Raw genomic sequence first — 17,604 nt, 5'->3', positions numbered from 1 at the left:
TAATATACAAAAGTGAAATAAACAATAAAAATGAACAGTAAACAGTTAACATACAGAAGTTTCAAAAGAATAAAGACATTACAAATGTCATATTATGTATATATACAGTGTTGTAACGATGTACAAATGGTTAATGTACAAAAGGGAAAATAAATAAGCATAAATATGGGTTGTATTTACAATGGTGTTTGTTCTTCACTGGTTGACCTTTTCTTGTGGCAACAGGTCACAAATCTTGCTGCAGTGATGGCACACTGGTATTTCACCCAGTAGATATGGGAGTTCATCAAAATCGGTTTTGTTTTCGAATTCTTTGTGGATCTGTGTAATCTTAGGGAAATATGTGTCTCTAATATGGTCATACATTGGGCAGGAGGTTAGGAAGTGCAGCTCAGTTTCCACCTCATTTTGTGGGCAGTGTGCACATAGCTTGTCTTCTCTTGAGAGCCATGTCTGCCTACGGCGGCCTTTCTCAATAGCAAGGCTATGCTCACTGAGCTTGTACATAGTCAAAGCTTTCCTTAAGTTTGGGTCAGTCACAGTGGTCAGGTATTCTGCCACTGTGTACTCTCTGTTTAGGGCCAAAAAGCATTCTAGTTTGCTCTGTTTTTTGGTTAATTCTTTCCAATGTGTCAAGTAATTATCTTTTTGTTTTCTCATGATTTGATTGGGTCTAATTGTGTTGCTGTCCTGGGGCTCTTCTCCAGGTTCATCTCTCTGTAGGTGATGGTTTTGTTATGGAAGGTTTGGGAATCGCTTCCTTTTAGGTGGTTGTAGAATTTAACGGCTCTTTTCTGGATTTTGATAATTAGCGGGTATCGGCCTAATTCTGCTCTGCATGCATTATTTGGTGTTCTACGTTGTACACGGAGGATATTTTTGCAGAATGCTGCATGCAGAGTCTCAATTTGGTGTTTGTCCCATTTTGTGAATTCTTGGTTGGTGAGCGGACCCCAGACCTCACAACCATAAAGGGCAATGGTTTCTATAACTGATTCAAGTAATTTTAGCCAGATCCTAATTGGTATGTTGAATTTTATGTTCCTTTTGATGGCATAGAATGCACTTCTTGCCTTGTCTCTCAGATCGTTCACAGCTTTGGATAAAATGCAAATTAATTACTTAAAAATCATTCAATGTGATTTTCTGGATTTTTGTTTTAGATTCCGTCTCTCACAGTTGAGGTGTACCTATGATAAAAATGACAGACCTCTACATGCTTTGTAAGTAGGAAAACATGCAAAATCGGCAGTGTATCAAATACTTGTTCTCCCCACTGTATATGTTGAAGAGGGTGGGGCTTAAGCTGCATCCCTGTCTCACCCCACGGCCCTGGGTGAAGAAATGTGTGTGTTCTTTGCCTATTTTAACCGCACACTTGTTGTTTGTGTACATGGATTTTATAATGTCGTATGTTTTACCCCCAACACCACTTTCCATACATTTTTATAAATTTGTATGCCAAGTTGAGTCGAAGGCTTTTTTGAAATCAACAAAGCATGAGAAGACTTTGCCTTTGTTTTGGTTTGTTTGTTTGTCAATTAGGGTGTGCAGGGTGAATACATGGTCGGTTGTACGGTAATTTGGTAAAAAAGCCAATTTGACATTTGCTCAGTACATTGTTTTCACTGAGGAAATGTATGAGTCTGCTGTTAATGATAATGCAGAGGATTTTCCCAAGGTTGCTGTTGACGCATATCCCACGGTAGTTATTGGGGTCAAATTTGTCTCCACTTTTGTGGATTGAGGTGATCAATGTGGCGAATGAATCAGAATTAGTTGGGTAACAGATAATTAAGATGTTTTATTTGCATAATATGCTTATGTGAGATACTTGTCATTAGAATGTATCCTTTTGGACTATAGTGTTGGCAGTTGCACTTTTCCCTCAGCTAGGGCTCAGTCACTTGGGGCCCAGAGAGGGGAGAGGTCAGGCTTGTCTTTCACATGTCCCTGGTGCTATGCAGAATATCAGAAAGGGAAGAGGACAGAATGGAACATTGTCTTCATATGTGAATGTGTCTTTAACTATTCTTAAACCATGTGAAGGGATGGCATGATTAATGGGGAACCAATTACTTGTCTCCACAATGTCTGTGCGCCAGTCACTCCCTCCTTTTCCCATTGGGGGGAGGTGTATGGCAGTGTCTGGAAACATTGTATGTCCTCTCTGATCTTATCCTGGGATAGTGTATTACCTAGAGGCTCACTCCCCTCAGTGAGCTTGTCCAGGAGTGGGGTCAAGAGGGGGTTTACTTGAGATGGGCGTATCTAGAGTTGACAATTGATATATGCCATTGGATGAGCTAATGGTTCTGTTCTATGCCGTACCAGGGAGAGACGGTTCCCTTTTGGAGTAAGGGGGCCAGACACTGGTCTTTACATTGAAAACTGTTGACACAGCAGTAACTATCTGCTATGGTTTATAGATATCTTTCTCAAGTAAAAGTATTTCTTTGTGAACTGTTCCTAAGATCTGTGATTCGTCATGTAAGTTGAGAGGGGTGTATCTTGGCTATAAAAGATCTTTGTACTTTTCTGTTGGTACTTCTCAACGGTTCATTAGAAATAGTGAATTGTTGAAAGTCAAATGCTATTGCAAAGCTTATTATTATTAAAGATGTAGTTTAAGTATAACTCTGACTGGTGTGTAGTTTGTAACTCTCCTCATTTGGTAATGCAGAAATATGCCACCACATCAGTCCTTGGTTCCAAATATTGGGGAAGATGCCAGAGCTAAGGATGATGTTAAAGAGTTTTAGTATAGCCAATTGGAATTTGTTGTCTGTATATTTGATCATTTCATTGAGAATACCATCAACACCACATGCCTTTTTGGGTTGGAGGGTTTTTATTTTGTCCTGTAGCTCATTCAAGGTAATTGGAGAATCCAGTGGGTTCTGGCAGTCTTTAATAGTTGATTCTAAGATTTGTATTTGATCATGTTTTTGCTCTTTGTTATAGAGCCAAAAAGATTGGAGAAGTTTGGATAGCTAATTCTTCATGTTGTTGTTTGGTGTTTTACAATTTGGGGTAGACTATGTTTTTTGGGGGTAGACTATGTCTCTATGTTTTTGGTTGGACAGGTTTCTCAATTTCTGCATTCTTCATCAAACCATTTGTCATTGTTGTTCATTTTCCTATTTGAGATTTTTAGATTTGATAGGGAAGCTGAGAGGTCAAATATACTGTTAAGATTTTCTACTGCCAAGTTTACACCTTCACTATTACAGTGGAACATTTTACCTAGGATTTGTACCTTGTCAGCTCGGGGATTCGAACTTGCAGCCTTTCGTTTACTAGCTCAACGCTCTAACCACTAGGCTACCCTGCCGCCCCATCATCATCTGCACATCTATCACTCTAGTATTAATGTTAAATTGTCATTATTTTCGCCTATGTATTGCCTACCTCCCTACTCCTTTACATTTGCACACACTGTACATAGGTTTTTCTATTTTTCTTTTCTTTTGTGTTATTGACTACGTTTGTTTGTGTAACTCTGTGTTGTTGTTGTTGTTTGTGTCGCACTGCTTTGCTTTATCTTGGCCAGGTGGCAGTTGTAAATGAGAACTTGTTCTCAACTGGCCTACCTGGTTAAATAAAGGTGAAATAAAAATAAAAAAAGTGATGGAGCAGAACCTGTTCTTTATTTATTTATTTATTTAACCTTTATTTAACCAGGTAGGCAAGTTGAGAACAAGTTCTCATTTACAATTGCGACCTGGCCAAGATAAAGCAAAGCAGTTCGACACAAACAACAACACAGAGTTACACATGGAATAAAACAAACATACAGTCAATAATACAGTAGAAAAATAAGTCTATATACAATCACAACATAGTTGGCTTAACTGCTTTACAAGCTATCATTCAATTGGAAAGGTGAGCGCTCAAAGAAAGCACCTCTTGTAGACAGGTAAAAACTCAATGGCAAATATATTTTCCTTCCTCTTCTTGAACATCCATTTAAAGTCCCAAGTTTCAAAGGTCAATTTGAATTACCAGAATGTAAATGAATGCGTCCTAGTTTCATAATGAGTTTGTTATAAAAAGTGTGAATCAGCCATGACCTAAGTCAACCTCAGTGGGTGTGTGCCTTCAACTGTAGTCTCGCCCTTTGTGAATCAGTAAAAGTTTGTAATTGAAGCTATTGTGTACTTGCTATTGTCACATACCTGGAGTATGTCCCAAATGGCACCCTATATTCTCTATATAATACACTACTTTTGACTTTTGCCCTATGGACCCTGGTCGAGAGTAGTGCTCTATTTAGGGAATCGGGTTCCATTTGAGAAACAGCCCAGGTGCATTCCATGCCCTGTTTGCTTGCTCCACTCCCCACCCCGGGGAATGCGACTGACTTCCTTGTAGAGCAGGGTTGTGGCTCACTCACTGCTGTCACCAAAGCATGCAGCTCTCACTACCATCCTGAGGGAGACTCAAGGTGCTCAGGTGGAATACTTTACCAGGAACCTATAACTGACCATAGGATTCTCTTCTTGTTTATGTTTTAAGTGTTAGAGGGAGAACCTGTAAGTAACCATTTTTTCGTATATATTTAAATGCATATTTAAAGGCAAGATATATTTAAGGAAGTCCTTCTAGCTTGCATGTGGTTGATTATTACATGTGAAAGACTGGCATACTCTTTAAAAGTCACCCAATCAAAATCTCCCTGCTCTGTTTGCTGAGTATGAGAACAAAGCTGGTTGTTCTTGTTTAATGATGAAGATCAGCTAATTATTTTATTTGTTGTGTTATTCCCCCCCCCCCCCCCCCCCCCTTCTTATAGGCTACCACACCAGTTAGTCCAGTTATTACATTGTAGGCCTACATGAAATGTTGAAAATAACATTTCTTAAATTCTCAGAGTAATCTCGTTATTTTCTTAATTGCACTCAGACTTGTCAAGGTTATTGGTTAATTAGGCTGTCTGGGTTTTGAAAAACAACAGAGGCGATATACACTACAATGGCTCTATATCAATCATTTAAAAGAGTGAAAATGGATGGACCAGATTCTCTTTAAAATTGCAGTGTATACAATTCTTCTGCTTCCCACTTGTCCTAACTTGTTTGTGGTATAACTTGTCCTTTATATAAAACTTCCTATTACAGGAGGAGGATGTTGTACACAGAGTTTCTGCGGTTGTGGGATGAGGCGGTAAAGGCAGTGGATGCCAGAGACTGGCAGGGAGCCCTGTCTAAACTCAACCAGATCACTGAACCTACCTCCCGGACTCTGTTTCTGACCGCCTCTGCTCACCTCGCCTTGGGGCAGCTGGAGCCTGCCATCCAGGTCAGTTTGGAGGAGAGTGATTGATCAATATCTGGAGTGTATGGGTGTGCACGTGTGTGTCATATTTATGTCACCCTGTGTTGCCAAGGCTCTAGACCAGACCATAGCAAAGGATGAGCGACTTGCAGTTGGCTTTTTCCAAAGAGCTGGAGCATTCATGATGGCTAGCAGGTAATTGATCACTGTACAACATTATGGTTCCTCTTCGGTCTACTGATGTTCTGTCTTTTATTAAAGTAAACAACAGGTTGAGTCTGTACAGTTTTTAGACATTGGTTAACCTATGAAGGCAAATTACTGTTTATTCATTCTTTAGATTACAAGAGACATTTAGCTGATAACCATTATATCCGACATCTCCTTGCTGCTGTGTGTGTGTGTGTGTGTGTGTGTGTGTGTGTGTGTGTGTGTGTGTGTGTGTGTGTGTGTGTGTGTGTGTGTGTGTGTGTGTGTGTGTGTGTGTGTGTGTGTGTGTGTGTGTGTGTGTGTGTGTGTGTGTGCAGGCTGGAGGAGGCTCTGAATGACTGTATCTCAGCTCTGAAACACATGAGAGGGAACATGGTCATTGATTACAAACAGCTGGGGCTACGCTACAAGCTCTACAGTTGGCAGGTACAACAGACTTACACCATGCTCTTAAAGGCATACACTTGTATCATACTAACACCTTGATCCTATAGGTGGACTTGTATCATACCAACACCGTGATCCTATAGGTGGACTTGTATCATACCAACACCGTGATCCTATAGGTGGACTTGTATCATACCAACACCGTGATCCTATAGGTGGACTTGTATCATACCAACACCGTGATCCTATAGGTGGACTTGTATCGTACCAACACCGTGATCCTATAGGTGGACTTGTATCGTACCAACACCGTGATCATATAGGTGGACTTGTATCATACCAACACCGTGATCCTATAGGTGGACTTGTATCATACCAACACCGTGATCATATAGGTGGACTTGTAACTTATAGGTGTAGACTTACACCACAGTCTTATAGATGTACATAGAATGACATACTGTATTAGAACTCTAATCTAATAGGATCTCTGTGTAGGTGTCGTTTTTACCTTATATGTGTGCACCAGGTACCAGTAGTGGAGTAAAGTATGATTAAACACGATTGTAAATGGATCTATGACAATCCAAATGTATATAGTGTCAGATATAATGGTGTCAGATATTTAAATAAAGTTTGCATCCCAAATGCCACCCTATTCTCTTTAAAGGGCACAAATTATGGTCATGTGACTTGTTATAATAGGGCTCTTGTCAAAAGAAGTGCACTATATAGGAAATAGGGTGCCATTTGGGCTGTACACGGAGAAATTCATGACTGAGAATAATCCCCAGTTCCAATATGTCAACACTTTCATTGTGCAGTTCAGAAGCCAGATACACCACCTGGTAGGGATCTTTGAAAAAGCCTCATTGAAGGAAGGGGGGAAAGTTTCTGAGGTTACACAATATTAAATACCTCTCATAATGAAGATAAGACATATTACACATTCCTACCCCATGTACACCTGTGGCTGTGTTTGTCTCAATCTGGGCTACCGACTATGTGTCTGTCTGTCAGGCGAAGGCATTCTTGACATAGGAATGTATTTCCCCAAATCTATCAGCTAGAACAAATGTTTATTATTTTTGGTTTATTAACCACATTTGTGAGACCTTTATTGATTCAAGTTGAACTACGTATTGGCTGTAGCACCCAGACAAATCTATATATTTTTGTTAAGAGATGAGGCGTCACCAAAGTTTTCAATTGCAGCATAATTTAGCGCTCTCATGGGCTGCTGTTGAGTATTACTTGTCTGTGTGAGCATATGGAGAGTGTAAAACAAAATCAAATCAAACTTTATTTGTCACATGCGCCGAATACAACCTTACCATGAAATGCTTACTTAAGGGCTTGCTGTGTTGTGACAAATAAAGTTTGATTTGATTTTGTTATTATGGCACCGTATTCCTATACTGCATTACTTTTGACCAGTGCACGTAGGGCTCTGGTTAAAAGTAGTGCATTAGATAGGGAATCTGGTGCACTATATAAGGAATAAGGTGCCAGTTGTGACAGTTTCTCTATGGTTGTCCAGGTCTTGTATAACACAGCAGCTGTCCACTCTAGACTGGACCAGTTGGACAAAGCCCGGGACATCCTGATCTCAGCCTCCCAGGAGAAAGGAAGAGGGGGGAGAGGAGGGAACATGGAGGTGGCTTTAGACATGATCTCTGTAAGTACACTATCAGAAACATTCACTTAAGACATCGGAATCTCCCCACATAGGACCAGAGGTTGTTTCTCAATGATCAAGTCACATGGCCAGGAAAGAGTCCTGGCTATATCCCCACATAATCTTTTGACATTGGCATGATGGTGTGTGGTGTCCTGTCCTACATGGCTACATTTCTCTTTGTGCTGAGTTACTCTCTCTCTTTGTATGTGCGCGTGCGTGTGTGTCCATCCCCAGAGGGGAGAGGTGCTGCCTGTCCTCCTGGTGCCAGAGGGGCAGGTGTTCCGCCCCAGGAAACAGGACGTAGAACAGCTGGGAGAGAGAGACTTCCTGGGCAAACCAAAGGTACAGTAAATCCACACCACCCTCTGTCTCTCTCTCTCTCTGTGTGTGTGTGTGTGTGTGTGTGTGTGTGTGTGTGTGTGTGTGTGTGTGTGTGTGTGTGTGTGTGTGTGTGTGTGTGTGTGTGTGTGTGTGTGTGTGTGTGTGTGTGTGTGTGTGTGTGTGTGTGTGTGTCAATTGAATCAGATTTAATCACAGATTGGCCTTTCCTGTGCTTTCAGGTCATTTCCTCTATGATTCCCAATGATGACTTTGGTGGATTTGAACCTCTCAGGGTTCAGGTAAGGCTGAATAATGCTGTTAGAATAGCATTGGAATTACACAGAACCTTGTGTGCGTCCCAAATGACACACTATTTCAGGGGTCGGCAACAGGCGTTTTTTTTTAATCCCCTCAAATATTTGAAAAAATACAGTTTTGGGTAACAAATTACTGTAAAATTACCAGTAGCTCAGCAGAATTTGACTTTATTTTAGGAAATCTGTTCCCAAGTATTCCCACAAATAAAAAAAATAGACACACTGTATGTCTCAATGTAATCAAGGTATGAAATGATTGTTATTTTCAAATACAATCTCTTTTTGGGATTAGTTGTGGTCAATTTGCAATGTACACATTATTATTATTATTTTCTGCGCCCCCCCCCCCACCCCACCCAAAGTAGTGCACTGTAATGGGAATAGGGTACCATTTGGGACACAGCCCAAAGCCCATGTCTTCTGCCTCTCCCTCTGACTGTGACTCTGTCCTCTGGAACAGAAACCTGGATACTACGAGCCCAAGGTGGATAGAGTGGAGTAAGTTACATTATTCACGCAGACATTTAATTATGTTCCCAAAATTAATGTCATTGGAGCAGAAAAAATGATCAGGGACATCATAGGAAAAGCTCAGAGCTGATATTTGAATCCAAAAGAAGATGTTCATTGTTAATATGGTGGATTGAGTGACATGGTGTCCAAAAGTAAAATTGGGTGTGTTTATTTTAGGTTTTTCACTCTCTGCACTACAAGTGAGAAAAGCATGGTAGTGTGCATGTTTACCCTTTACTTCTAATGGTGTATCTGCCTCCCCATAGGGATTCTCGCTACATGCGTCTGCGTACCCCCTACATATCCGGGGGCCCTGGTCAGCTGACGGTGCCAGGGGGAGCCATGGTGTTTGTCTTCAGTGATATGGAAAGAGATGGACTGGCCACGGTCATACACGATGGACAGGTGAAAGACCCCTGTAACTAGTGGCCGCTACTCCATAGTAGAAGCTAACAATGACGCTTGAATTACAAAGCACATAAGAACAATGCAATACGTCCACATTCCATACGAGGCTCTGCTGCCTACAAGAGCTGTCTGGCAATTGATAGCCTACTAGCCTATCTATAGCTGTATACAGTATTTAACTGGTAGACTATTTATATTACACATTGGAACTTGGACTCCATGCTGTCGGGGCTATCCGTTCCATCACTCGTAGGCTTACCAGTGTTCACAGAATGGAGGTTTCTCTCATGAGCGCCGCTGGGTCTCTGGCAGTCATCAGCTTGGTTTTCTGGGAGAGGAGGAGAAGGAGGGACTATCACTAGAGGAACTGTCACTATTCTTGAGGGGAGGAAGAAGAGGAGGAACAAGGCCACTGTCATTGCCGGGCCAGGGCAGTGAGGGCTCTGTCGGGACTGGGAGGCTGCTAGTGCTAGCTGCTGCATAACTAGGCCTACTAGCTTCCACCTGCGATGGTGTTTCGTAATTCGAGGACGAGGTGGTAGCTTTGCTGAAGCTTATCTTCAGTAATTTGGCACAAGACTGATTTTTTTACATCGTTTTTGTGCACCACCTGGTCTATCTTGCCTTTTTGTTTATCCATCTTGAACAACGCACTCACTCGCCACCCGAGTCCGACCTGATTCACTTAACTTTTTTGATATTTGGTGGCCAATCAGGTGAGAAGGCCGAGGCGGGCAGAGAAATAGGCTACTCAGACGCATGACAACTATATTGTCTGTCTGCCTCACCTACTACCATCTAGACGGGATAACACAAACACTTGGCTTGCTACGTGTGGAAATGGAAAAGGAGGGTTACTGTCAAAATGATTTATGAAAACATTTACAAATAAATTAGACAACAGTGACTGCGGGGGTTTCCACTACGCCAGTGCACCTACTCCTTGTATTGTGGCCTGTCTTCTTTCTGTGTGATTGTGTATCTATGCCTTCAACATTTGATTTCCACTCATCTTTCATTTGGAATGTCTTTCCTCCTTCAGAAAGGACTTGTCCCCACGACACTGCTAGACCCCGTGGATGTCAAGAAGTCCAAAGGCAGGAGAAATTATAAAGTAAGACTTTTTGTTTCTGTTATTTTACAAAGACAATGTCTGTTGTGGAGGTGAACTGAATGTGCCACTACGTTTAGGAGCGGCTTCATTTACACTTTTTTAAAATCGGGGCTATTTAATCTCTCGATTTTCAGTTTTAGAGTAATGCTGAACAGAGCTTTTTCTTCACTGTACCCCCCCCCCCCCCCCCCCCGGGACTTAGTGGGGAAAAAGTGATGTGTCGGGGGAAAAGTTGCTGTATCACAATGTACTAAAGTTGCACCTGCTTAACACTTCGAGATGTAGAGGACAGACAGGCTTGTTGAATTCCCTTGGATTTTAACGATGAGGGAGAGAGGTGTCATAAAAGGGATAGCAATTATTAGCCTCTCTGGATAGTTCACTGCTGTAATGGAAAGCACAGAGAGAGATCTGTTACCTTGACTACCCTGTTCTGATGTGTCCTCCACAGAGTATTCCCAGTGGGATCCCCCTCCCACCGGGCCTCAGGCCGCCCACTCGCCCACAGAACCAGCCCAGCCCCATTGCATCTCTTCAGGGTAGGCTCAACTCATTTAACCCCTCTGGCAGAGGACAGGACAAGGGGATGGAGCCAGGCCAGCATCCATCTAAACTAAAGCACCTTTTGTTGTTAATTTAATTATAACAGTCGTCATTCTGGCATGCCCATGTACAGTACTACCGGTATAAATTTGATAATTTTGAAAACCTCTTCACTGAGTGTTTTAATGTTGTACTGCAATTCATCTGCAGAGAGCCCAGTTAGACAGGCACCACCACCATCCTATGCCTCTGCCACCCACTCACCAAACAGCTCCACCCCGCTACGCATGTACACATCCACAGTAGACAGCCCCACTGAACTGGTGAGTAAAGGGCCTGACTTAATCAGTGTTTGTATCTTGAGTTTGTAACTGTTAATCACCAGCGAAATAATACATTTAAAGATAAAATTAAGATTATGATCATGCAATTTATTCCTCTAAAGGTAGCAGGTGCAAATATTTAGTCGATCTGTCCTCAAGTTGTACTGTAGGATATGTACGTATCTCACAGGGAAACTAGAATGTGTACCAACGTGATTCAAAGAAGGGTCAAGGTTTCAAAGTTGATTTGCACAGGAAACAAAAGGTGTAAAACAGTACAGGGACATTCTTACCTTGAAAGCTATTTCCCAACAAAGCAGTGATGATAATCATAATATAGATCATTACAGAAATATATTTTTTCAAACGCACAACAACTACAATGTGAGTTAAAGAAGCATGAGAATGCAAGTATATACAGGTCAGTGCCAGCACCTTATTCAATGTGCAGGTGTACAGGAGTAATCACTTGACACCCACAAACTATGTTATACTATACATCCTTCCAGCTGGGTTTACATATACAGTATTCTGATGGTTGTGGATAAATAGAAAATCCTTTTACGACTCATAAAGCGTTGTAGTGGTGTAATGAGGTAGAATGCTGATGATGTGCCCTGATTAAGTCCATAGAATGCCTAGGGGAGGGAGATGTCAGATAAAAAAAATATGTTATTTTGTGCCTCAGCATGTCAGTGACCTGAATTTCTTTCAGAAGAAGAAATTACCTCTTAAAATCTCCCTGATGCCTGTGCCAAAATGTAATGGACTTCTCGTGTGAAGGCTGCTATACTTTCCCATAAGATGCCTGACTGGCTGACTAGGGGAAAGAGAGGTTTTAGTGAGAGTGTTCTAGACTAAACTAGACTTCTCTCCATTTCTGTCCAGGCAAAAACTGCCAATCCAGTTATAGTCAGGAGATAAAAAAAATTCTGAAAGCTTCCTTATGATCATTCACTCATGTTTGTTTCCTATACAATCATGTAGAAAGTGCTTTTTGTAGAATTTGTTTGAGGTTTTTTTTGTGCAGATACTTCCCATGCCATACAATTTACATGTTTTCTCACAGGATCCCACTTCACCCCAGGGAGCAGAGGCTGGGTCTGTGGTGGTAAAGGTGCATTACAGATACACCGTGGCTCTGAGTGTCCCTTTAGGCACACCGTACGATGAACTACAGGAGAGAATTGCTCACAAATTGGGGCAGCCAGCCTCACACTTGCGCCTCAGGTAACTGCAGACCTGCCAACCCATTTCTGTCACCTTGAATTTTAACAAGTGCTGCTACCGCACTAAAAATATAACCACTCACCCTCATGTGTGCCCACTTTATCCCCCCCCTCTCTTCCTCTCCCTCTCTGCCACTCTCTCCCCCTCTCTTCCTTTCTCCCATTCCCTCTGCCCTCCTTCTCTCCTCTCCCCCCAGACACAGGCAGCATGGCTCCCAGGTGCTGAAGCCTCTGGATGGGGAGGAGGGGCTCAGGGCCCTGCTGGAGGTGGCAGAGGCAGGCAGAACCACACTGTGGTGCCAGGTGAGATCCACAGGGCTCAGGAAAAAAGTTTTGCAGTATATAGGGAATAGGGTGCCATTTTGGACAAAGACCTATAGTGTATGCCTCTGGAATAATCAATAGTACAATATACTGTATGTAGCACAGGGCCATTTTGAATTTAAATTCATCAATGGACTGTGTGGCTAATTTCTGAGTAAAAAATAACCCGTATGTTCCTCTGCTCTCGCTGTGTCAGACTGAGGACCGCCTGGACAACCGTACCATTCTCTACCAGATGGTGGCACTGTATGACTATGCAGCAGACAGCCCAGAGGACTTGGAGTTCAGTGAGGGAGACTCTATTGACATTCTCAGTGAAGGTAATGGAGCATGAGAAATTATGAAGTCTTGTGCTTTTTAAGTACACAGTAAGTACGTAACCTCCTGTTCTGACAAATGACTCTATCCCCCCCCCCCTCTGTCTACCAGTCAATGAGGAGTGGCTGGAGGGACACTGTGCTGGTTACATTGGCATCTTCCCCAGCTGTTTTGCCTACCGGGAAGAAGAGACCCCCACAACCAGGGGTGCAACTTTCACTGGGGACGGGGGGGGTCATGTCCCCCCCACATTCTGAAATTACACCCCCCCCCCCCCCCCAGTTTTATCTTTGCAATGTGATACAAAAAGTGGCAATGGTGTGCTTTAGGACCATGCCTCCGAGTGGTCGGGTAGGCTGTTTGGAGTGTTCAGCCAGCTTGATTTAGGACCGCTTGGATACCACAGAGCGGGCTGACAGGCTGTCTGAAGGCAAAGCTTCTGGGAGGCTGGCTGGACCGGCACGGGAGAGATGAGCATAGTTCAGTGTGTATGTTAGCTAGTACTGTAGCTACCACATCCAGGTCAGCTCTAGCATCTAGCTATCTGTCAGATAGCGATATGAGGTGGCTATTATTACTATCTAACAGCAATTGTTTGTATGGAAATGTTTTTTAGCCTTCGTTTTGTTCTGTTTCAACAGAAGGAAAGTGAACTTGCTTAGCTTTCGCCAGTTGAAGTACCGTTAGAAAGAGAGAGTTGGCCAAAGGTTGGCTAATGTTAGCTATTATTTTTTACTCAATCACACTAGACCTCAATCAAATGATGAAACCATCAGCCAAATGATTGAAAATTGATATTCTGATGTTTTTTCAGTGCAATGTGAGTTTCTATTAGTCAGTATGGCAATGTAACTTTATTGATTTGTCAGTTTCCCTAATTCCCTACTTTTCACACTGACACAGTAATAAACAGCTCTAAAATTCCAGGCTTCACTGTCATGGTGCACAGTGAGACCGATTTCTTAATCTGCAGCTTTTCATACCGCACTCCACCTGCACCCCGCCCACTACGCTGGCTTTCTGTCTGACTCCCACCTGCTTCTGCAAGAACTTGTCCCAAACCCAACTGCAGTCCCTCAATGTTATTTTAGGCGTATGTGACACAGCTCACTTGCCATGGTCCCAGAAATGTTGTGCCCTTTAGGCAATATCAAATGCGCAAAAATAACTTAAGAAATAGTTTAAATTACCAAAGATTCGGCACATGGCCATAATATTAGGCTATCTGTATTACTGGGCAGCCAGTATGCTAAATGTAGTTTGAAGAGAGCAGAGTAGGAGAGACTTGCACTTTCTCTTGAGCTATTTGTAAAGCCTACCTTTTAGGAGTGGGAAGATTTTCAAAGGAGAAATATGGGTGATCTATTTCTAGGCAATGTAGTAAAGTATTTAGGAAGTACATTTCCTTGGAAAGATAACTGCCCCGTGCTTCTCCGCCTATGCATAGGCTATAGTCTACTCTATTTAATTGAGACCACACTCGCACCTGATCTCGCAGGTATGGCTACTGAATTTGAAGCAGCAAGAATGACGACAGCGACACTTCCTACGTTTTGCATAGGCCTATAGGATTTTGTCTACCTTTTACAATTCAGAGACAAATAAATGGATAATCAATACTTATTGAAAATGAAAAGGTTCAACGCTCGCTTAACATAGTAGTCTAACCTATGCGCGTGTTGTGTGCCTTTTCTTTTTTTCCTCAATGATTCAAAAAAAATATTGCACTTTGACTCACGTTGGTTGAGCGCCCTCCACTTCTTTCCATTATCAAAAGCCTATTTACTTACAGACACTGTAGTAAACTACAGTCTAATCATATTTAAGTTAATTTAATATTTAAGTTAACTACCAGGTGATTCTCCGCCCATGTATGCAGCCTACTCTATTTTAACGAGACCACACCTACTAGGCGCACTTGAACGCTCACGCCCAACTAGGAGAGGTAGGCTACCTAAATTGAAAGCGAATTCTGAGTGTGAATAAATATGTGTTTTTAATACAATAGGTAGGTTAACGCATACGAAGCAGAAAGCGGCCCCTTTAAAATAATCTGTGGGACAACAAAAAATAGTTTCATCCCAAAGATGTCTGTCTGACCGCCCGCAGCATGAAAGATTCAGACCGCGGTCGCAATGATCTCTGTCGCGACCCACAGGCATTTTTCAGACATGTAAAACAAAAATGTGAGGAAAACCTGGTATAAGCTATTGATGATGATGAATGAATACAGATATGTTTGAATGCCCAGTCATGTTCATATCATCTCAGACATAAATTACTGTAGTTTAAAACCATCCATAGAACGTACTATATGCCAGTGAAACTGGGGGAAAAAAGAAATGTTATTCCTCTGCTGGAGGTTTAAAACACAAAATGGGACATGTTTGTATATGTTATGGTCTTGTGTAGCCTGGCTGAATTCTGGCAAAGAGTATGTTCTCTTATCTCAGCATGTCTACGGATTCTCCCTTCTCCCTGTTTCTGTTTGCTTGGCAATGTTGATACTGGAGACCGTTGTCTGAAAAAACTGTGTAACCAAGCATTTATAGCAGCTCAGAAAAGGTTGGTTATCCTCCAACAATGTCACAATGGATGGCAGAAATGTCAAGTTTATGTATCACTAAATTTGATTTATTACAAGATTATGGGTATACTGGGCAACTTTCATAAGGTCTGGATGCCTTATATGGAATACAGTACAGGTAAAGGAGTCTGTATTGAAAACATGCCCGTGTCAGGGGAGATACCTATTTAGCCAATCCCTAACTGCTGGGCTGCTCAGTCCTGACCCTGGGGGTCTGCTGTCCTGTTGCTTTTCACTCTGGCCTTGGCCTAACACACCCAAAACCAATAAATAAATGTTTCACTAAGATCCTAAAGCTGAGTGGGGTGTGTTGAGTTGGAGCACTGCAGGGTGGTGGACCCCTAGGGACAGGACGGGGTGACCCAGCTATAATGTTTACAAGTAAAAAGAGCTCAACAGTACTATTAGGCCTATGAGATGAATTATATGGAGGATTTGCAGTTTCTGTGTGTAAATGTATATTTGAGGTGTATGTGTATTTTTTTCCCCCCCTTGGGAAGAGACCCCTATAGGTCCTGGTCAAAAGTAATGCACTATTTAGTGAATAGGGTGCCATTTGAGACGCAGGCTATATGCGGAGGACTAGAAGGATCTCAACCAACATGAGATTAGGTGCAACCCAAAAAATCTAAAGGGCGTGTGTAAGAAATAGGCGCAGCTCTTGCACACAATCAAAAACGTGATACTGTATTTATCTATTTCGAGTTGGGACCATGACGGCCGTCATTGGCCTTCATCAGAGTCAGTCCTGAGACTATATGTCATCTCTTCACGTGTTTCTGTGGTTGTCTGATGGAGGATTATATATTGTGTTTGCTTGAGACATGAAGGTGAAGATATGAAAGACATGAAGGTCAGCCTGTCAAAGCCACTGACATTTTCCATGAGCTCAGAGGGAATAGAGAGAGTGGGTTTGTTGCCTTAGCATTTGGTCAAACAGGTACTTATGGAATGTTGTATAGACCTTTAAAAGTGGTTCACCTTTTCCACTTACTGTCAACCACTGTCCCTGAATATGTATCACTGATATACTGTAATATCGTTGTTACTCCCTCTATGATTATGTAAATGTGTTAAACTAAAATCTAGTTGTAAGAATGGCGTTAAAGAAAAAAACCTTGTAGCCCTATGGGTCTTTTTTGTAAAAAAGTATTATTGAAATAATGAATTTGCAATAATACCATTCCCTTATTCTATTAGGCCTACTTTACCTTAGTGCCCACATTGAACAAAAAGTAATATTCTTTTAATAGGGTTGTGGACTGGCAGAAAGATAAAAGCTGGAGTGTGTGTGAATTAAATGTATAAGGGCAGAGGACCTTGTCTGCATCCCGGAGCCCATCTGTTTTGAGCCCCACCTGTTTAGCAAAGAATATATATACAGTACCAGTCGAAAGTTTGGACACACCTACTCATTCAAGGGTTTTTTCTTTATTTTTACAATTTTTTACATTGTAGAATAAGACTGATTACATAAAAACGATGAAATAAAACATATGGAATCATGTAGTAACCAAAAAAGTGTTTAACAAACCTAAATATATTTTAGATTCTTCAAGAGCCACCCTTTGCCTTGATGACAACTTTGCACACTCTGGCATTCTCTCAACCAGCTTCATGAGGTAGTCAACTGGAATGAATTTCAATTAACAGGTGTGCCTTATTCAAAGTTAATTTGTGGAATTTATTTCCTTCTTTAATGCGTTTGAGCCAATCAGTTGTGTTGTGACAAGGTAGGGGTGGTATACAGAAGATAGCCCTATTTGGTAAAATACCAAGTCCATATTATGGCAAGAACAGCTCAAATAAGCAAAGAGAAATTACAGTCCATCATTACTTTAAGACATGAAGGTCAGTCAATGCGGAAAATTTCAAGAACTTTGAAAGTGCAGTCGCAAAAACCATCAAGCGCTATGATGAAATTGGCTCTCATGAGGACTGCCACAGGAAAGGAAGACCCAGAGTTACCTCTGCTGCAGAGGATAGGTTCATTAGAGTTAACTGCACCTCAGATTGCAGCCCAAATAAATGCATCACAGAGTTCAAGTAAGA

General features: G+C 41.8%; 1 protein-coding gene across 1 annotated transcript; it reads left to right on the top strand.

The window, feature by feature from the left end:
* The first annotated feature begins 5,127 nt into the window (after positions 1–5,127).
* LOC120051564 (neutrophil cytosol factor 2-like) lies at positions 5,128–9,132 on the top strand. Its single transcript, XM_038998507.1, has 8 exons — positions 5,128–5,301; positions 5,390–5,472; positions 5,805–5,913; positions 7,415–7,552; positions 7,790–7,897; positions 8,116–8,175; positions 8,654–8,691; positions 8,973–9,132. Exons 1-8 carry the CDS (start codon positions 5,128–5,130, stop codon positions 9,130–9,132), a joined length of 870 nt encoding a protein of 289 aa, XP_038854435.1.
* Positions 9,133–17,604: the final 8,472 nt, after the last annotated feature.

The sequence above is a fragment of the Salvelinus namaycush genome, chromosome 1, assembly GCF_016432855.1.
Source record: "Salvelinus namaycush isolate Seneca chromosome 1, SaNama_1.0, whole genome shotgun sequence".
NCBI lineage: Eukaryota > Metazoa > Chordata > Actinopteri > Salmoniformes > Salmonidae > Salvelinus > Salvelinus namaycush.
This window is presented reverse-complemented; position numbering and strand designations above follow the sequence as displayed.

Bases quoted from the DNA above. Each gene is read 5' to 3' on its own strand.
- LOC120051564 (XM_038998507.1), top strand. From the start codon at position 5,128: ATGTTGTACACAGAGTTTCTGCGGTTGTGGGATGAGGCGGTAAAGGCA. The intron at 5,473-5,804 runs GTAATTGATCAC...GTGTGTGTGCAG, and splicing joins GCATTCATGATGGCTAGCAG to GCTGGAGGAGGCTCTGAATG. The intron at 8,692-8,972 runs GTAAGTTACATT...GCCTCCCCATAG, and splicing joins CCCAAGGTGGATAGAGTGGA to GGATTCTCGCTACATGCGTC.